This window comes from Canis lupus, chromosome 15 (assembly GCF_003254725.2).
Source record: "Canis lupus dingo isolate Sandy chromosome 15, ASM325472v2, whole genome shotgun sequence".
Classification (NCBI taxonomy): Eukaryota; Metazoa; Chordata; class Mammalia; order Carnivora; family Canidae; genus Canis; species Canis lupus.
The window spans coordinates 39,016,312-39,038,554 of record NC_064257.1 but is presented as its reverse complement, the minus strand read 5'-3'; the positions used below and the strand labels follow the sequence as shown (position 1 = coordinate 39,038,554).

At 33.9% G+C, this 22,243-nt stretch overlaps 1 protein-coding gene across 14 annotated transcripts in view; it reads left to right on the top strand.

Annotated features, from left to right (window-relative positions):
- The window catches only part of ANKS1B (ankyrin repeat and sterile alpha motif domain containing 1B), a 1,053,015-nt gene that overhangs the window by 179,435 nt on the left and 851,337 nt on the right, over positions 1-22,243 (top strand). For all 14 annotated transcript variants that reach the window (XR_007402223.1, XM_025439286.3, XM_025439282.3 and 11 more), the window contains exons 5-8: positions 7,722-7,797; positions 9,461-9,562; positions 12,858-12,971; positions 14,565-14,731. Coding sequence is in view for 13 of the 14 variants with exons in the window: in XM_025439286.3 (XP_025295071.1) it covers positions 7,722-7,797; positions 9,461-9,562; positions 12,858-12,971; positions 14,565-14,731 (459 nt within the window). In the remaining variant the exon portion in view is untranslated. The remainder of the gene's footprint in view (positions 1-7,721; positions 7,798-9,460; positions 9,563-12,857; positions 12,972-14,564; positions 14,732-22,243) is intronic.

Here is a 22,243-nt window from a genome sequence, read left to right as displayed (position 1 = left end):
CTAACTAAACTAGATCATATCAATTTTTTTTCTGCTCAAAAAACCTCCAGTGGTTTTCCATCTCACTTGGAGCAAAAGCTAAATTGGCTAGGGGGTGTCTTACATGACCTAGTTCTGCTGTCTCTTTGAAGCCATCTCTGACTATACTCTGCCATTTTTCACTTAGCTTTAGCCATAGTGGTTTCATTGCTCTTACTGGAACATACTAGGCAAGCTCCTGCCTTGAGACCTTTGCTTTACTAACCCACGTGACTTAGTCCTGTGCCTTCTTCAGGTGTGTGCTTAGATGTTTAGTAAGTAGGGAAGCCTTCCCTGACCTATCTTACTTACCATCCCAGCAACTTCTTTTCCTTCCCTTGAACCAAAAACCCAGCTTCCCTGTAAGGATGCCATATTCCTACTAGCCATTTCAGGCCAGGCTCCCAGGCACTATGCTATGTGAATAAGAAAATTTATTCCCTGTCCTCATGGAGTTGAGTAACTTGTAGGGAAAACAGGAAATAAAACCATAAACAAAAATTATAAATTTTGATAGTGCCATAAAGGAAATACTCTGGTTGTTGTGATGTTGAATGAAACGGGGTGGGAGGTCCCGCTTAGGATGTGCTACTTAAATGGGGCTAGCCTAAGAGAAGTGAGAGATGAGACCATGCGAACAGATGGGTTTATAAGAGAGAGAATATATGTAGAGAAAAGAAGGTGAATAAAGAATAGTCAGAATTTCTGGAAAAAGAAGTCAATAAGAAAGCAGTGGTAAGAGGGGTGCCAAGATAGTACAGTTACATGTAATCATTCATTCATTCACCATGTATTTATGGAGTGCCTGCTTTGTGCCAGGTATTGCGTCTATGTGCCAGAGAGGATGGTAGTAACAAAATAGAAATTGTTCCTACAGAAGGGAAGATGACTCTACAAATTATGGAGTAAAGAAAAGTGAGATACAGAATAGCAGCTTGAAGTCATAGCAGGTTCCCAGGACATTTCTTTGGTTGGCTCTTTTATGCTGGATTGTGGAAAAGTTTTGTGTTTTTATGAAGGGTGCAAGGATTCAGTGAGAAGACTGAAATTGAGGATGCAAGGGAAATGGTGAAGGTATTTTATGAAATTCAAGAAGCAGCAGGAAGTGATAAGAGCACAAGTAGAGAATTAGCTTTAAGGAGGAAAACAGATTCTTTCTCTAAGAAGTGAAGGAAAAAAGGTAAAGACGAGGCTACGAGGTCCCTAGTTGGATAGGAGGAAAGATCTTTTGGAGAGGAGGAATCTTGTTTCTAAATGATTTGAAGACATATTTCTTGTGCTATTTCCCCTCCAATCTAAACTTTCTTAAAACCTTCGGCTCTTCTTCATATGATGTTTTTCTAAGTCTTTTGTCATTCGGGACCTTCTTTTCTGAGCACATCCTAACTTGTCAATGTTCCTGTAAAAGTTCATTACCTGGTGTTGAACACAATTAACCAGCTATAGACTAGCTAATGCAGGATACAAAAGAGTAGTGGCCTCCCAGCTTGTTCAGAAGTCACGTGTTTGTTTATAAAGGCTAGGATGTTCTCATCTTTTAATTCTGGGAGATGCCCGTAAGGCTGACTGGTACTAGCCAGCATGCTGGGAGTTGTTACTGCTGAGATACGTGCTATTCTAGTTGGCTTTCTGTCTCCATTGAGGTTATCTTTATTCACTGGCTCTTATGTCTTGGTTCTCATAGTTTTCATCTCCTCTGGTTCCTGTACTATTTTCTCTATGATCATCACCACAATCTTACTTTATATCTTGGCATCTTTGTTCTATCTGTTTTCTCCTTTATTAAATAATTAATCTTCCTTTATCTATCTGGTCACTCTCTTTTTCAAGCTCAGGAGGACTTTGTTAGAGGTGTTAAATTCAGAAGGGGGAACCAGCACAGGCAAGCTCCAACATCTCTCCATCCGTTGTTTTGACAATCTGGTGGAATACAGAACCCAAGAAACCATTTTAAAACACCTTGAAATACTGGATAAAGCATAACAAATATCTCTTTATATGCATGACTGAACTTCCACAAAAGCCACAGAAATACATAGGGTTAAGAACAAAAAGGAAGCTAAAACCCAGGGCTTTAAAACAGGGTCTCCCTCTTTCCTATCACTTGTCTTGTTTTTTTTCAGCTTTGGTGCTACTGAGACTTGACATTAATAGACATTTCCAATCAATAAGATAATTTCTTTGCTTTCATCAGCAATTCAACTATTGGCATTTCCGTATATTATATCATTTAATTTCTTCTCTCACGGCAGTTTTCATTACAACTTATGTTCAGAGGTGTTTTTTCCTTAGCAGTGCTGAGATGTGAGTGCTTCATATCTCATCCCTGGATGCATTTTTGAAGTGTTATTGTATTATCAATTGCATAACTGTCTGTTTTGTCTGTTTTGGAAATGATTATTTTAAATGATTTTTTTCAAAAAATGTGAAATTTGATCCATGAGAAAAGCAGTACAAAATCTCGAGGATTGAGAGGATTTGGGTTCACCTATTTTAGTGTTATTTCTTTGTATACATTCAACTTGCTTGTTGAATGTTTTGGATTAAATATTATTTCATGAGAATAATGTTCAAGATCTGGTGAGTTATGGATTGTGGATTTGGAATAGAGGGCTGAGATGAACAGAATGATACTAATCTGAATGAGGATAGTAGACACAGACTCAAGGTAGGGTATGGTCAACTGGAGGATATTGTGGAATTAACCTGCATTTTGATAAGGAATAGTTGATAGATTTGAATATTTAAATTCTGTACTATTTTTGATACTACTGTGATAGCAAGAAATGGTTCCTGATACCACTGTTTACCTTAAATTTATGAGAACAATCCATTCCATCCTCATGTTCTCTATCAATAAGCTAATTATATCCATCTTGGATTTGGAAAAACTGATTAATCTTTTCAGGCTAAAAATGTATTTATCATCTGCTAACTTTTTCTAGTTTTATTTAAGAGTTCAGGGTCTCCTTATCTATTGTATAAAAATACTTGTTCTATTTAACATAACCCTTTTTCTTGGAATAATGTAAGGGATATTATTATACACACAATACATATATATTTATATATAATTTGAAAATATTAGCATCACTGATGTTTTAAAAAAATAAGTTTTCTAATTGCTTTTTTAGCAGCAATAATGATAGTATTTTTCATTATTTTTTAGGTTAATAAAATGCTTTTTGAGACTTGTTTATTTTGTTTAACTCTCCCAATAACCCTACCAAGTTGTTAATATTTTCTTTATTTAAAAGGATATGTGAATTTTCATAGATATGGAGTGATTTCTCCAAGTTATATAATGACTGAAAGTCAAACTTCTCTTGGGACCGAGGTCTTCTACATCTGTCTCCTCCAAAAGAATTGTTTATGTATGGTGAAGTTTATATAATTTCATTTTATAGAGCAGTCCATTTCAGTGTCTAAAGTACCCACTTTTATATCAGAGTATCTAGAAAACCAAATTAGTACAAAAAGGTAGACATTATTGTTATATTTTTGAATAGTTTGTTTGGGTAGCCTGGGTGGCTCAGCGGTTTAGTGCCGCCTTCAGCCCAGGGTGTGATCCTGGAGACCCGGGATTGAGTCCCACATCTGGCTCCCTCCATGGAGCCACTTCTCCCTCTGCCTGTGTCTCTGCCTCTCTCTCTCTCTCTCTCTCTCTCTGTCATGAATGAATAAATAAAATCTACTAAATAAAAAAATAAGTAAATAAATAAATAAATAAATAAATAAATAGTTTGGACTTAGCCTTCTCTTTATCATTCTCTTTATTTAACATTACTTCTTGCACCTCAGGTACTTCTTCCTGAATTAAATCTTTAGGAAGTTCTTTCGGTAAGGATCTGTAGTAACCATTCATTATTTAGTCTGTCTGAAAATATGTATAATTAATTAATTAATTAATTTTTTAAAAAGATTTAATTTATTCATGAGAGAGACAGAGACAGAGGCAGAGACATAGGCAGAGGGAGAAGCAGGCTATGCAGGGAGCCTGATGTGGGACTTGATCCTGGATCCTGGGATCAGGCCTTGAGCTGAAGGCAGATGCTCAACTGCTGAGCCACCCAAGCATCCCTGAAAATATTTTTATGTTGCTCCCATTCTTAGAAGATACTTTTGCTGGATATAGAATGGTAGATTGGTATTACTTTCTCTTGACACATGAAGGTACTGTTTTCTGTCATTATTTTTGTTGATTAGTTAGCGGTTGATCTAATTATTAATTATTTTTAGATAATTAGTTCTTTCTGTTGGGATGTTTTTAAGATATTCTCTTTATCTTATGTGTTCTGTAAGTGAACTGTAATATGTTCACAATGTATTCTAACTTATCTTGCTCGGTATTCCTCGAATTGAATATTAGTATCTCATAAGTCCTGGAAAGTTTTTAGCCATTGAATTACTTATCCCCAACCTCTCTTTCTAGAACTCTGATTGGACATATATTGAGTCTTATTCTGTCCTGCCTTTCACATTTTCAATCTTTTGTTTCTTTAAATTGAATTATGTACTTAAAAAAAAAAATCCACTATCTAGTTCAATACTTGTTTTTCCAGCTGTGTCTTACCTGTTATTAAGCTTTTCCATTTAAAACATTATGATTTCCATTTCTAGAAGTGCTGTCTAGTTCATTTTCACATCTGGCCAATTTTGATTCTCCTCTTGTTTTTTAAATTATATTTGATATCCTTTCTTTGTTCTTTTATTTTATTGATCATATGTATTTTATATGCTGTAGGTAATCATCACATGACGTGTGACGTTTTTATAGATTTTATTCTTTTTTGTTTCTCTAAATTCTTTCTCGTGGCTTATTTTCTTTCATGTTCAGTGGTTTCTGATTTTAAATTTGTGTTTCTTAGAGCTTGATCTGTTAGAACTCTAGGAGTTCTGAGTTTAAAGTGTATTTTTTTTTCACAGGGATGTATATCTGCTTCTGCTAAGCATTTATATTTGCCTTGGTACTACAAAACCACAGTCACTTCCTTCTACATTTTTGGCTTAGGATTGAAGGGTTGGGGGAGGACAGAGATTGTGTAATTTTGGCCCCAAGTCCATGTGAGGGGAGAACTGTGGTAAGATTTAATGTTATTTTTGCTACTCTGCTCCACTTATAACTAAGATCAAAATAGCCATTTTTAATTTCTCCCTCTGTCCAACACATTTAATATTTATTTATTTAAAAATGTTTATTAATTTTTTTTTACTGAGGATGTTTTCTTTTGGAGTTTGAAAAAAAATTTTTTTGAAGTAATCTCTATGGCCAACATGGGGCTGGAATTTCTCTACCTATTGAGCCAGCAAGGTGCCCCTGAGAGTTTTAGGTTTTTTTCAGGGGTCCTTGATCTATCTTCTCAGCTTTCATGGGTTTCTTTGTCTCCTTCCCACCTTCCACTTCCACATTCAGTAGCTGGCTAAAGGCCAAGCATTAGTCTGCCAGGATTGGCAGATTCCTTGGAACAGTTTCCTGTTCCAGTGTTAAAACCCTGGGTTCATAGTTTTTGTCCCCTGTTCCCTTCCCAGGCTCTGAGGAATTCTGTTATTTTTCTTTTTCATCCCTATATTTAAAACATTATTCAGTTTTTCAGAATATTTAAGGTGTGCTATCCCAGGAGGAGTTTTTCTAACATAAAATCATTTTAAGTATGGAAGGAAATCAAATTAGTAATCAGAAATTTGGTTGAAAAACACAGTGAGAGTGAAAGAATTAAATTATTTCAAGGGATATTTTTCAGAGAATCAGAAAAAGGATTTTTGCTCCATATTGAGATTAATTTTTTAAGGAGCTGAATAAATTTCCACAGTTTATCTTTCCTTCTGAACAGTGCTATACATTTATGAATTATTATTTTAATTTCCATTTTTTAAAAAGATTTATTCATCCATTCTAGTGAGAGGGGAAGGACAAAGGGAGAGAAAGTCTCAAGTAGACTCTGCATGGAGTATGGAGCCCAGAACAGGGCTCTGTCTCACAACCCTGAGATCATGACCTGAGCCAAAACCAAGAGTCCAATGCTCAGCTGACTGTACCAACCAGGCACCCTTTTTTCCATTTTTATCAGTATCTATACATATCATGACAGAAAGTATAAGTCAAATATATTTGAATCATGGCTTCTTTGAAGGTAAATTTAGATCACATTGATCCTCAGTCTCCTTAATGATGCATTTATAAACCATTTTAGATTGAGTTAATTATACAATAGGATTTTGTTGATTAACTTTTTTTACATTATATATTATTTTATTATGTTATTTCTACTTTGAATCAAGATTAGAACCCCACAGTAGAGATCAGTTTTTTAATATAGGGGGACAGAATTCCTATAATGACATTATTCAGTTTAACACACACATGCACACATACTGAGGTCCTGCTATATGTTTATTAAATTCTTGAGAGAAAAATAAAAAAGTGAAAGAAACACATTTGTGTAACTCAGAAAGCTACTGCTTTGAAATTTTCCTTGATCCTCCTTTAGGCAGGAGCCAGTCTCTACCTGCATCACTCACAATTCTTCTGTTCCATGCTGTTTTTCTCCCCCTGTTTACCTTTTACCCTCAAAACAATTCTTTAATGTCACATTTTCAAGGTACTTTAGTAGGCATTGGGGATACAATAATGAAAAAAGATATGAGATCTACATTTACACTAAACTTATAGATTGTTAAGAGAAATAGATGATCACATGACATAATGTAGTATAAGTGCTATGATGAGGAAAAAAATGTTGTGGGTTATATAGGAAAAGCACTTGGCCTAGGGGCCAGTGATATCTTCTTAAGTGAAATTATGTTCAAGTTGAGATTTGACATGTAGGTCAGTGGTTCTCAAAGTATACTCCTAGACCCTCAGTATCCCCTGGCAATTTGTTAGAAATAGAAAAATCTTGGTTTTACCCCCAGGCTGCTGAATCAGAAACTGGGAGTAAGGCCCAGAAATCTGGCATTTGACAAGCTCTCTAAGGAATTCCAGTTCATGCTGAAGATTGAGAACTAGTGGATAGGTGATAGTGTGATAGAAGGCTAGGGTTGGATCCTACTGGGCAGAGGGACCAGCTTCAGAGATCCCTAGCCACTGAGACTAATGTGGAAAAGTTCAGTTTGCCTGAAGCATAGGATATAAGATCTGGAGGAGAGGTGAGGTGGACAGAAGAAAGTGTGGAGAGGAGAGCATGGAGATCATCTGGATTTTGTAAACCATATTAAATTGTTTAGATTTCACTTATCATAAAGGCTCTTTTTATGCATCTATTATTTCCCCAAATAGAATATAAATATGTAAGGGTCAGCATCGTATTTCCATGTCTCAGAATACCCTTCAACTATCGTTGGCATATAATTGGCATCTGATAAATGCATGCAGTATATGAATTGACTGAAATCATTGGATACTCACAAAAGCCTTGTGAGTAAAACTGCCTATATCACACCTGAGAACACCCGAGGCTAAGAGCAGGTGAGTGACTTACCAACATAACAAGGTCAAATGACTGTTCAGAAGTAGAGGTGTTTTACAAATCCAAGCATTTGGATTTTGTTCTTAGGATCCCTTCTTTATTCCATAGTACCTTTCTGTCAGGGAGTGCTGAGATTACAGAGAATATGTACATAAAATCACAATTTTTTTGACTTGTAAGCATTCCTAATGCAACTGTGCTTCTTTCTCTTTTTTCTTTTCTTCTTTTTTTTTCCAGACAGAAAAGGGGAGTGCACTTCATGAAGCAGCTTTATTTGGAAAGGTGGATGTTGTGAGAGTTCTGTTAGAAACAGGTAACTACCGTGATTCTCCATGGAATTTATTCTGCCAAATACAATTTCTATTTCAGGACTAGATAAAGGGAAATGGCACAGTTTTTTTTTTTCCATAATCACCCTTACTTTTTACCTTTAGTTCATATTGCAAATGTGTATCCATATCATGTAGAATTGAGCCTCAATGTTTAGGTAAAATGAATATAAATATACACCTTCTTTTACTCCATAGATGTCAGTAAAAAGCTCTTAGAAATTACAATTGTATATATTTAAACCATATTGAAATATATTAGAGAAACTACCAGAAGGAAAAGGAATTCTCTGCTTGTACAAAAGGGAGGAACTGATCCTTATGAAGTTATGACAATTGCCTGGTTTATGAAAGAACATAGTATTTCCCTAGGCTTATTGGGAACTATGGTAAACAGAAATTAGAGTTCTGTATCCTTAAGGTAAATTCGCCTTGTTGCTTCATCAACTGAGTAGCTATTATTTGTAAGCTGCAGTGATTTAAAGGGATTTTTTTTTTTTAGAAGGAATGCTTTGAAGGAACAACAGAGTAGGTTTGTCTTCATAAGTATATTCTGAATGAAATGAAATAAAATTGGAACTGAGATTGGATTTTTTTAGGATAAAAAAGCACGGGTACAATTTTATACTTGGAAACAATTGATTTGAGTCTTTGGTGTTATGGACTACATTTAGTGTATTTGTTTTCCACCCTGAAAAAATGAAAAACATTGGCTATTGCATTTTGATTATAGTTCTAGAAAGTTAAAGTCTCAAGTACATTTTTTTTACATTGAACAGTGATATAATAAATGTCTTATAGGCAACAAATTACAATTTTGCTTGTCACACATTTCTATACAAATTTAAGCAAAGCTTAATTATCTTATTATACAATGAACTAATGCCGGATTATGAAAGCTGGCTTTGTTTACAGTTAGATGTTTGGAAAATTTATAAACTTTTTTGGGGCAGTGAAAACTACTACATTCCTTAGTACAATAAGTATTTTTAGAATTAAAATAATTACAAAAGTATTTTAGTTACAAGCTTCAAGAAGTGTGCTCAGCAGGTAGATGGTTGTTATTTACACTGAATATAATCTTGCATAAATATGAGATAATTTGACTTTGTAGCTGGACAAATACTATTTGGACAACAGTTCAAAATAATCATCCTTCAACTTTTGTGAATACTCAGATATTTTAAGACTGTCATTATGTTATGCATGATACATTATTATTTTAAAATTTTTTAACGTATTTTACAGAATATATCTATATCACAGAACCATTATTATATCTTAGGAATTCACATTCTAAATTAATAAATAATATTTTTCAGCTTGACAGCATATCTATTAACTAGCTATAATCCAAACTAGCCTTAATTATAAAAAAACAATCTTAATGATTGGGTCAGTGCCCTTGAAGACTTCATTCATTGTCAAGAATGTTCCTAATCTTTGGTAGCAGGAGACCCCCATCTTCTTTCTTACAAAAATCGTGTGTGTGTGTGTGTGTGTGTGTGTCTAGGACTTAATTTTTTACACAACTATTTTCATTGCTTGGTCTGTGTATGTTTAATATTAGAGTAGTTACATCTTGACAGTATCTTCTGATGACACTTCTGTGGTTGTACATTTAGTGGATTTTTCTTTTTCTTTCAGGAATTGATGCCAACATAAAGGATAGCTTAGGTAGAACTGTCTTAGACATTCTGAAGGAACATCCGTCTCAGAAATCTCTCCAGATTGCAACACTCTTACAAGGTAAACAATATTGAATGATGGATGAGCTTGTCTTAAAGTTAAGATTAGATTAAATCTACTGTAGTTTTCTCTTGAGTTTTGAGTCAGTGTTTACTTGTAAGTAAACTTACTGTTTACGTTTTTTTCTGGTAGACTTTTAAACTAAATAATAATAATTTTTTAAAAGATTTTATTTATTTATTCATGAGAGACACACACACAGAGAGAGATACATAGACATAGGCAGAGGGAGAAGCAGGCTCCATGCAGGGAGCCCGACGCGGGACTCGATCCCGGGTCTCCAGGATCACACTCCGGGCCGCAGGCGGCACCAAACTGCTGCGCCATCGGGGCTGCCCAATAATAATAATTTTTAATGTTTTATTTCTGTTTTCAGCTAATGAGTATTTTTACGAAAAGCAAAAGTGGTTTTTCAATCACTTGATAGTAGTCTTTTAAATCCATATAGTAAAAATGTAGTTAGGAACTTGATGGTAATAAGGCTATATAAAGTGTTAATGGTCTTACATTTGGATAATGCTTTAAGAGTTTTCAGGGATTTTCTGTTATTTTGTCTGATTTCTATAACTTTGTGAGGTAGGTAAGTCTGATATCATTATTTGCCTTTTTTTTGCACATGAGGGAAACTGAAGCTCTGAGACACTGACTTGCTCAAACTCATATCCTGTTTGGGGTAGTAGACCTGGTACATAAATGCTGGGTTAACAACAAGAATTATTGTTAGCTAGAATAGAATAGAATACTTAGCTAGAATAATACAGATTATTTCTTCCTTAATCTAGTAGTATAAGATAATTCTGTCTTGCCAGCCTTTGTTTTTGGTAAAGGTCACCTAAGGTCTACTGAATGTTTGAGAACCACCTAGGTTCATTTGCAGGATTATATACTTCCCTGTTTGATCTAAAAATTTTAACGAAAATTTAGATTTAAATACTCTCCCATTTTGCTTCATGATTAGGCCTGACATATAGTATGTTTCCCTTAAAAACCCAGACATTGATTCTCTCCTTTCCAGTTAGCTTCTACACTGTTCAGCAATGATTATCCCCTAATTATTGCAGATTGGCAGCAAGTGTAATAGGGAAGGGAGACAGGATGGTTTTCCTGGATATTAGTTGGGAAACTGAAGGACAACTCTGTCCTGCAGGAGATACACGAATTAAAACCAAGTCAGGCAGGTGATGCAGATATACAAGAGTTAACAGAAGCCAAAGAGGGGTAAAAAGAATAGATGAGCTACAGGAGGTCATTCATGCTGTCTTCTCTCTTTATTTTCAAAACCTCTTAGGGAAGGGAAGGTCAGTCCCCTACAATTTTCTTGTTAAAAAGGAAGTTAATTACAAGTCAAGTGCATATAGAGATAAATCAGATAATACAAGAGTGGCTCTACATATTCAAATTAAAATCAAGTGGAATGAAAGCTAATAAAAAAGAATGGTATACAACATTTTTGTCTTTTCCATTTAGGCACTTTATATTTCATATTGAACTTTTGTCTCTAACTCAACTTTAAAAAAACAGAGGTTTGTGAATAATACGTCTTTTGGGAAAAGCAAAATAAATGTCATCCGCTAAAAAGAAGACATGACATGACGTAATTACAGACATTTACTGTATTGATTTAACTTAGATGAAATTGTTATTAGCTAGGAGTTAACTGTGTTCTCTTAAATGGTCAAGGTTCATTAGGTATGTCAATTTGTATTGAACATACAGGACATCTTAGAATTTTTAAAATTGTTGGCAGATTTTAGAATGTGAATGTATTATCTGTATGCTTTTGCATTCCTGGGTCACAAATCAGTGGTGCATTTTAAGTTTAATGAAAAAGTTTGTTATTTCGCTAAAACCAATTTAGAGTAGATAAAATTACTATTTGTGTCTCGGAGGAAGAATTCACTTTACATAAGTACTACACTGGGTCAAAATTTTAAGGATAGACTTCCATAGGTTGCTTTCTTTGCCTAGTAGAATGGCCCTTAGAAACCGTTTGGATGGTATAAAGACACTGTTGGTTGGCATGAAGAGCACAAACTTTCTTAACTAGATTTTAGGAAAAAAGATTCCTTCTGAATAAAGACATGTAAGAAAAAAAGATCCCTGTGGGGAGAAATCAATTGATTTAATTCTTTAGATGGAGACTACAAACTAGCCACTGTAGATGGAATACTTTTGCCAGATAGCAGACATATTTTGTTTAGATTACATATTTTAGGCCTGCACTGTATTTCCACAAAAATTTAATTAGCTTTCAACATAGAAAAATCTGGAATTTCAGATAAGACCTTAGAATTTCGGTTTCTCAAAAAGAACAGAAAAAAAAAAAAAGAACAGGCTTTAATTTTACTTTACTATTGAACTTTCGGTGAGTCACCTTAATCATGCTCCACGTGCTTTCTGTGTTCTGTGTTCAGATGCCGTTTTCCTTATGCTTAAGAGAAAAGTGAGATATTTTATTGTCCCATGTCTATCTGGTTGTGCCACTTATTAGCTGTATGAATATGGTCAATTAAAAATCCTTCTCCTTGAGTTGTCATCTTTAAAAGTGAAATTGTCATAGTGCCCATGTCATAGTTTTGTGAGGCTCAAGCGAGTTAACTTATTTTAAATACTTAGAATACTGCTGGTTGCATAGTAAGCTACATTTAAGTTTTTTAGCTGCTGTTACTATTATTATATCTTCCTCAAAATTGAAAAAATGAGAGATAGGCTGAGTGTAGAACACTACCTCAAAAATAATGAGAAAGAACATTATTTCTTTGTGGAAATAAACTTTAATATGTAATTATGCTTATCTTACAAGAATAAATACCATTATAACATAAATTTCATTCATTTATGTTACCTGACTAGTTGTTGTATCCATCTGAATTCGGTATTCCTGTTTAGGTATCAAGTCTATTCAAAGCATCTTTCAGAGGTTTTTAAATCTTCAGGTAGAATATATTTAAGGAAACTAAGGATGTTACTATGTTTTTAACACATGAATTTATTTTTAAGGAAAGAATGTGACCAGTTTAGTTTTCACAAAGAGGGTTTATGTGTCTCTTAGGTTCCTAAGTATCTTTTATGTTTTAATTAAAAAGATTTAAATTAATAATTCATGATGAAGGTCTTTCAGTTTGTTTGTTTGTTTCTTTTTTTTTTTTTTTTTGAAGTTCTTTTAAATACTTAGGATATATTTAGGAGAAAAAATAGATGAAAAACTGGTCACCAGAAATAAAACCTGAAGTTTAGTTATTGATTCTAAAGTAAGTGAATTTGACTATGTAATTTCAAAAACTTGTGTACACAGAATATTTAGAAGGTGTGGGAAGATCAGCAGCCCTTGAAGAGCATGTACAAGAAGATACAACACAAGAAATACATATTTCATCTCCTGTTGAGTCTCCTTCCCAAAAGACTAAGAGTAAGTAGCTAATTATAAACCCTTGAAATAGTACTAGATATTTATGTACAGATTTGTCCTAAATGTACAAAAAGGCTAACACTTATAAAAATTTCAAATCTAATAAATTATATCTTATACTCTCTCTATTTTTTAAATATTTATTTATTTATTTATTTATTTATTTATTTATTTATTTATTTATGAGAGACACAGAGAGAGAGAGAGAGGCAGAGACACAGGCAAAGGGAGAAGCAGGCTCCTTGCAGGGAGCCCAATGTGGGACTCAATCCTGGATCCTGGGATCACAACTTCAGCCAAAGGCAGGTGCCCAACCGCTGAGCCACACAGGCGTCCCTATACTCTATATTTTATCTGTTTATTCAGTCAGCATTTTTTTTTTTTTTTAAGAAGAATATGGTGGAGGAGGGACATATGGAAAGGGAACGGGAGTCTTAAGCAGTGAAGAGCTCAACACGGGGGCTTGACACTCATCACGGGGTTCGATCTCACAACCCTGAAACTATGATTTGAGCCGAAATCAAGAGTCGGAAACTTAATGGACTGAGCCACCCAGGCACCCATTCAGTCAGCATTTACTGAGCACTTCTGTTTGTCAGACCCTACTCTTGGTCCTGACATTGTAGTCAGCAAAATTAGAAATTTCTGCTGTCATGAAGTTTACATGGAGTGGATATTTTATGGTAGATTGTTCCCTAAAATTAATTAATTAATTAATTAATTAGAGAGAGTGAGAGTGCACCTGAGTTGGGGGACGGGCAGAAGGAGAGAGAGAATCTCAAGCCAGCTCCCTGCAGAATGCAGAGCGGGGCTGATCCCACAACCTTGCGATCATGACCTGAGCCGAAATCAAGAGTTGGGTGCTTAACTGACTGAGCTACCCAGGTGCCCCTTGCTAAGATGTGTTAATGCAGAATGAAAATATTGATATCTGGATTATAACTACTGGAGTTTTATTTATTCTCAGGAGAAATTGTACATGTAAGGTACTTTTCGGAGAATGATTAGAGAAATGCATATTTGCATGCAGCCTACAAAATATTCACATTTTGATAGATGCATATTATTTATCTGTTCCTTCTGTGTTTTTCCTTTATGTCACATTGCACAATTCTAATTTATTAATTATGTAATTATTTGTCTAAATACATTCTATTTCTTCTTATTGAATCTAAGAAGTAGGCTCCCAATACCATTTAAAATTTGTTAATGAGTTATTGAATGAATTGTGTTTCTGTGAACTATAATGCCAGTGAAAGATTGTTGAAGATGAAATGTTCTAATGAATAAAACCTTAGGAATTATTCATTCCACATGCTTTTATGTACTATACATGTGTAAACCTTCAATCCTATTTCTATTTTGAATCAGAGTAATAACGGGCAAAATTGGGATTTCTCCTTGTCTTTTATAACTTCTTGCACTAATTATAGTTTAGTATCTTGTTTTCGATGGAGTATTTTCCGACTTACTAAATCTTATTTGTCATAATATGAGTTTTATCACCATACTAGTTATATTTTTATTAGTTAATAGGAAGTTTAGGCAATAGCCCTTCTTGAAACTTTGAAAAAAATTGCTATCTTCTTACAGGTGAAACTGTGACTGGAGAATTATCAAAACTCTTGGATGAAATAAAACTCTGTCAAGAAAAGGATTATTCTTTTGAAGATTTGTGCCACACAATATCAGACCACTACTTAGATAATTTGAGCAAGATTTCAGAGGAAGAACTTGGGAAAAATGGAAGCCAGAGTGTAGTAAGTAAGGGGGGAAGGAAGACAGTACGTCTGTCTTTGCCAATTCATTGTGTATCTGAGAGGCATGGTATTTGTGCATTATCCTATCATCTGATTCTGCCAGTGTCAAATGTCAGATTCCCAATTGCTCTTTTTCTGATGTTTATTGCTGTTTTATTCTCACTGCATGTGTAGGGGAAAGAATGCCTTGATAAATCATTTATAGTTTGTGATGAATCTCACTACTGCTAACTTGCCTAACAAATGAAATCATAGTGTCTTTGATTATGTTCTTTTAGTTTTACTGGGTGTGATGATACTGGTTTCCAATGAAAAAAAATCTTCCTTTTGTCTTTGTTTCCTGCTTTCTCTATGAACTGAGTCTGCCCCATCTTGAAGAAAGATGGAGCTGGGCTGTGTGTGTATGTTTCTCGATCACTCTGTATGTCACGGTAGGGGAGAGACATTGTGGAAAGTTTGACTCTGTATTTTTATAATCTTAAACTAATCCCTCATGCAACCTACAAGCTCAGAGTCTAAATCATGAATTAGAGATTCTTGCTCATTTAGATTTTATATTAACACTATAGCAAAAAAAGACCAAAACACCCTGTAGAGAACCACTCGATTTAAAATTAAGATTTGTGTATCTGTTTTGAGTCATGTAGAGGTAGGATTTTTAGGGTATACTGGTATCAAAGGAAATGCAGTATTATGACACGAAATCTTTACTCACTTTTAGAACTTAATTTGTTATAGAAATATTATGCTTTCTTCAAAAGCTAATAAGAGTGGATTGTGTTAAGTGTGTCATAATTATTTATGAAAACTAAAAAAAATTGCCAAGTAGAGTGACTATTAGGAGAATGTTTACTTCATTTAGTTACTTAATGTGTAGCTTGTTTCCCAGGATAGTACTTGTTAGTCTAGCTCCATGGCTAGTCTTACTCCCTACACTCTCTGTTCTTGGTTTTTGTTTTTTGGGTTTTTTTGTTTTGTTTTGTTTTTTGCTACATTGTCTTTTTTAAAGCATCATATTATTGGCTCCAATAAAAGCTCTTTATGAATAATTATGATTAATTATATATATACATGTATATGTAAATACATATAAGTTTAACCAAATGAAATTTTTTATTAATGAAATATTTACTGTAGTGACTTTAACATCAGGATAAAACTTCCCGTTTAAAAGTCTTAAACAGTTATATGTCATCTCTAAATGACAAACCAGTTGTATTTCAACATTTCCTTGAAGGTTGGTTACAAATTAAAACATTTATCCTGCATAAATAATACACGGTGTTTATAGGTTTTTAGGTCTGTCCCTAAAGATTTCTCTAAACTGACTGCTTCTGGTTCTCTACTTGTAGCAAACCCATAGAGTTTCTGAAAGCCCTAATTTGTAGTATGTACCGTAGTAAACAAATTTTAAGCTAACATCCCAAATTCATGTATTCATAAATTACATATATCTACTACTATTCTAAGAATATATGAGGTAAATTAGAAAGATAAAGAATAAGTGTAAATGGAAGCTCTTTTTTTTTTTCTTTTACTCAGTAGGTATCTTGTATACCCTGGGGTCTGAACCCTTTACTTTGAGACCATGCTTACATGCTTATATATTTCAAGTAGTGACATCTGAGGTTTTTGGAATTATGAGGGTGACATAATTTGGGGGAATGAAGGCTAAGTGTTTTTTTTTTTAAGTCAAAACTGTATAGAGAAATTAGGGCTCATAAATTGAACTGAAATTCTTAAAATTCAAGCTTATCCTTTCACACAATCACTCTTTGTTCCTGTGACAAACCTTATATTGTGTTCCTTGAAAGTATTGTCATATTAAATAATAAAGGTTACATGAGGCAGAAAAGCAGAGGGTACTTATGAGTAAGGGCAAGTAGTTCAATTTATCTGAAATAATAGAGTTTATTAAGGGAAAGATGGGGAATAAAATTAGAAGAATAGGTTGAGGTCAGACCATGGGTGATTTTGAATGTCAGGATAAGAGTTTTAAATTTATTTTTTAGAAAATGAGAAAAATCTAAAAGATTTTGAGCAGATAAAAGACATCCCTGGAAGTACCCTTTTGGAAGGTTAATAGATCTGATAGAAACTTGTCATTAAATGTTTAAAAAGTAATCCAGTTATTTTGACCCTTTTCTATAGACTATGTTTTATTTGGGTTCAGTTGCTTATATTTCTGTTCATCAAAAATATTTCTTCAGAGTTTTGTTATGAATTGTATTCTCAAATTATACAAAAATTTAATTAACAATTTAATTAAGTAATTATAGATCACGTTTGCTAGTATGTTGTAGATTATAAGATTTATAATAGCAGTAATCAAACATGGTTCCTGACTTGCAGGAGTTCAAAATTCGTATTCAAAGAAGGCTTCAGTCGCAGTGTACAGATAAGACTAACGTGTGAAACAACAGATAAATAAGGGCTGACATTTATTAGATGCTTACTGTTCAAATGCCTTATGATTTAAGCCAGTTAATCCTCACAGTAATCCTAACTGGATTTATAGACTTGGGAAATGACTCAGCTGGCAAGTAGCAGACCTAGGATTCAAACTCAGAGCCAATGTCTTTAATTCCCAGCCACATTTCTCATAATAAATTATCTAGTGGCCAAAGGAATTTTTTAAAAAGGGAGAGATTAGCAAAGATTTACTGGTATTCATTGAAGTCTTCATGGAGGTAGGGAGAGACTAATCTCAGAGCTCTGGAGGGAGAGGAGATATACCTTGTATTTGTTTTGAAATGAATGAGTGAATGAATGAGTGAATGGGAAAGGATTCCAGCTCGCAGAAGCATTATGTGCAGAAGCACAGAGGTGAGACATAGCATATAATTTGAGAATAATGGTTTATCATGAAAGTTGATTTTGGAAAGTAGTGGGAAACAGATTTGGGTAAGTAACAATAATACTTAACATTTACTGAGTATTTTATTTATATTAATTGATTAAATTTTCATAATAACCCTGAGGTAGGCTGTATTATCCTCCCATCTTACAAATGAGAAAATGGAGGCATAGAGTAGTTTTATGATTTTCCTATGTTTGTACAGTTAATTGCCAGAGCCAGGATCTGAAGGCAGGCAGTCTGGGGCTGATGCCGTATCCATTACCACTCAGATGTTTTGTTAAGGGTAGATAATTAGATTTGAGAAGCTAATCAGAAGTTTAATATTGACGGTGAGGAGAGTAAATTCTTGAGTAAGGGAGTTCTATCCTGATGGTGACATCCTGGGAAGATAAAAATGGTAACTATCGTCAGATGTTCTGGGAAGAAACATAGTGATTCTCAGCAGTGGTTATATGTTAGACATATCTGGAGAGGCTTCAGAAAATCCTGATACCTTCAGGTAACATGTTCTGACCAACTAGACTAACTAAATCAGAATTGTTTTGGGTAGCTCTGAGCCTTGTTCTTTCAGAAAGCTAATGTGCACACTGTTGGTCTAGAGGCCTCAAAATCCGCCAGGGCCTTACAGAGGTAATTCAGACCTGAGATGCTGAGTCACAACTTGAGGTCTTGATAATACCACAAAATTATAGAATTATAGAGCTAGAATAAATCTCATCATGGGTCTTCCAGTATCCAGTCTAATTCTCCCACTGCTGTATAAGAGCAGCTAAAAAAAATCTTTTGGGTTAGAGACATTTTCAGTTTATCATCAAAGAAAATTCCCAGTGTAGTCCTAAATTAAAATTATTTCTATATTACATTGGAATATTACATGTGGAATAATATTTTTGCTTGTTTGCATTATTGGCTGTAGGATGGACATTTGGATTCAGTTAAAGTTTAATTTTAGGTGATAATGAAATACCCACTTTGTTCATTATAATATGACAAATAATTCCAAAAGTAATTTAGAAGAAATAAAAATGTGAGGAAAATATACTTTTGTAGCATTTGAACTATTATTATTATTATTTATATAAATGTATTTTACATATTAGTGATGTGCCTTGAATTTTAGGGGTATTTTAACAATTCTTAGTTCAGTTTAGCTTTCATTGCCAATTTTTTTCTTCCAATAGAGGGCACTCTAATTCAGTAATTTAAAATACAAAATCAGCTGTCTTATGTAAGAACTTCTACTTTTGAATCAGAGGTTTCTGATTTTATTAAAATATTAATTAGCCTTAGGTAGTAGTTTGAACAATTTTACTAATATAAGTGAATTAAAAATTAAATTCTTATTATGATTGAATGTATTCAATTGGATGTTTTACATTTAATGTGAAGGCTAGCTCCAGTTAAAATTACATTTTCCCTTGCATAAATTTTAATTCAAAAGTCAGTCTGTTTTAAGTGCTTTTATAATATGCATATGGAGCCATTTTCTAAGTTGAATTAGGACATTATATAATCTAGAATGTAAATTTTGAAGAAATATAAATATCTTTACATACTTTAGCAACCCATGAAATTTAGAATTTTGAAAGAATATAAAATAATCTGAAAAAAATGTTCTTTTCTCTTGTTTTCTCAGGTCATATATTCAGTTTCTTTACCCATGTGTATAAACAATGTGCAAACTCTTAAATGTGAATACCTATATGACAGAGAAATTTGATTATTAGAGCAGACTTCAGAATCTAGGTTTCAGGAAAACCTTTTTTCTTTTTTTTAATGTTTAAAATAGAAAAAGCATTATTGTTTCATTAGATTATATCTCTAAGAAATAAATAGGAAGCTTCAGGGATGAATACATTATATTTTTTTTTCCCTAAGGGAAACCTGGATATAAATGGCATGTAAAGACTTCTTGTTTGAAAGAGGTTGTGTTGCCAAGTTTTGTGCAATTTCAAATCAAGCGGTATACTTCTTTTCTGTTATTTTACTTTCTTACCCAATGCAAAATCTTTAATGACATGTAAACCTTCTGAAGTATGATATATTTCCTTTAATATATCAAGATTTTAGGATTCAGTGTCTCAGTTTTTATACCAAGCGTCTATAACCTGCTTAAGAACACTGTTGGGGAGACTGTACTGGAGACTCTCCATAAGAAAAGATAGTTAATTTGATGCCAGAATCCATGAAGTCTTAAAGGTCAGTAGAATCAAATTAGGTTGCCTAGAATACAAATGGCGTTTCTAAAATAATGTTTACTTTCAAAAATATAATCTCTAGAGCTTACCATCAGGAATGTACAACTTCAGAATTCTGAGAGACTCCGATGACTGTGTCATCCAATTCCTATCAGATTCACAGCACTTTGGGAAATGAATTTTCTGAAACATAAAATAGGGGGTTCTTCTTTCAGGATTATAAGTGATTCTTTAGCACATAATGAGTTTTTTTTAATGGTGGAGCTGAATCTTAAACAGTGGTAACAGTTACCTTATTGAGAATATAGTATTCAGAATATTTCTAACCTAAATAATTCATGTCTTATATAGTTGAACAAAGTTTTTGGCAGTGGTGACTCAAGGCTGCTGTGTACTAAGTCTGGGATTGAATTGTCCTAACAGATTTTCCAGGATCTTTTTTTTTTTTTTTTTTTTTTTTTTTTAGATTTTCCAGGATCTTAAGAGAAGATATAGATCTTGTTGACCTAAGTTAATATTTTGAAACTAATAGCATTAACTATTCTTATGTACCATATGTACCTACAAAGAAAAATCCAGAATCAGAATGGTGAGGTTTTTGTCCCTCCACTCATCCCAGGAAGAACTTGTAACTGAAGTGAATGTAGGAAGATCCTTGAGATATCCTTGCCCTCTGGAATGGTGGAGGTGAGGTATAGGGGGTGGAGGTCATTCTTCTGAACTTCCAATGCAATTGCTTTTCCCTTTCATGACACATCTCTTTGTTCTGCTTTGTCTTTTAGGTGTACATATTTTTATATTATTTCTTGCAGGCTTCTTATGGTTAAATCTATATTTGATTGATCTCCGTAATGACATCCTGCCTAGCACAATACCTTGCAATGTAGTCTCTCAGTGAAAGTTTATTCAATGATAAATGTATGAAAAGGCAAACATTGCATAATGGCATACATATAAAACAATGTTGTGAATCAACCACTTTTATTGAAAGCATGTTTAATTATTTGGAGATGAATTAGAGAGTCCAAGGACAGGTTTTTTCTGTTTTGCCACTTATTAGCAGGGAGACCATTGGAAGTGCTAGAAGTTTCCAAAGCCTTAGTTTCTTCCAGTTAAATAAAAGGGGGGGGGGGGTGTTAATATGGCCTTCTGTCAGTGATAGAAAAAAAGAGCTACTCTTTTGTTCTGCTGAAGACATGCCATTTTGATTTTTACATTTCATAGATTTTGTCCCAACTTTGTCCAAACTTCCAATAACTACTCAATATCAACCCAAAAGAGACTTCTCTAGTGAAGTGCTATATGTTTTATTCTTGGATTTGTGTTAATCAATATTTGCCATGAAAAAAAAAAAAAACCCTAGTCATCTATCATAATCAGGTCTGCAGATGTGAAGGAGGAATAGCAAACATGGCATATAATTGAACGTACGTGAAAAATTACCTCAGTAAACATTCTTGCTTCAAAGTAAAAATAGAATTCAGTGGGAGTTACAATAAAATAAAATCCTATATTTAGATTCCTAAAATTTTAGGAGTTTAAGTATAAGATTGGAGAGATTTAATTGAGGAAGAGGTACATTAAAAAAGTTTCTGGGATATTTAAATGACCACAACTACAGGGTGAATCAACAGTGAGAAGTGGCTGCTAAAAACCAGTGAGCACTTGTCAAGCACTGATCTCTGCAAATAGTTGTAATACAAGAAGCTAGCATTTATATTGTACTAAGTTTTAACTATATACTAGATACTGTGGTAAGCATGTTAAGATAATTATCTTTTTTATTCCTCACAATAATGCCATGGGGTAGATTTTATTATCCTCAATGTGGAAATCAAGACCAAAATAACTTGTCCAGGCTTATACAGCTACCAAACGTTAAAACTGGGATCTAAATTTGGGTTTGATGTCTTCCAAGGTCATGATCCTAACCTACTGGATAGTCCATGGTAGTCGTATTATTAATGGTTCTTAGTTACAGCCATTCTGTCATTAATATCTTCCAGACTGACCTACCCTCACCTTTTCATCATTTTTGCCATTCTGCAGGTTCAGACTCTCATTACTTCTTACTGAGTTATTTTAAGAGTTTTTCATTCTGTCCACCTGCTTCTAGTGTCTCCTCATCATTTGCTCCAGTTTTTTCTTAATACTACTGCCAGATCAGTATGCTTTAAGTTCAGTTCTGGTCATGTCAGTCTCATTCTCAAAGTTAGGCCTGGTCCTCACTGTAAAAATTAAATGTAGACTTTTAACTTGGGCACTCAGGGCTCTGTCTTCCAGCATCATTATATATTTCCAGCTTTCTCTCATTAATGTCTTAGATAAATAGGATGCTTTGGTAAAATGGGTTGCCCTCAAGCATGTCTGTCTTTCCTTATCTCTGCCCATGTTCACAATGTTTATTCATACATAGTTCTTTTCTCTGTCTTCTACATATTGAAAACCATTCTT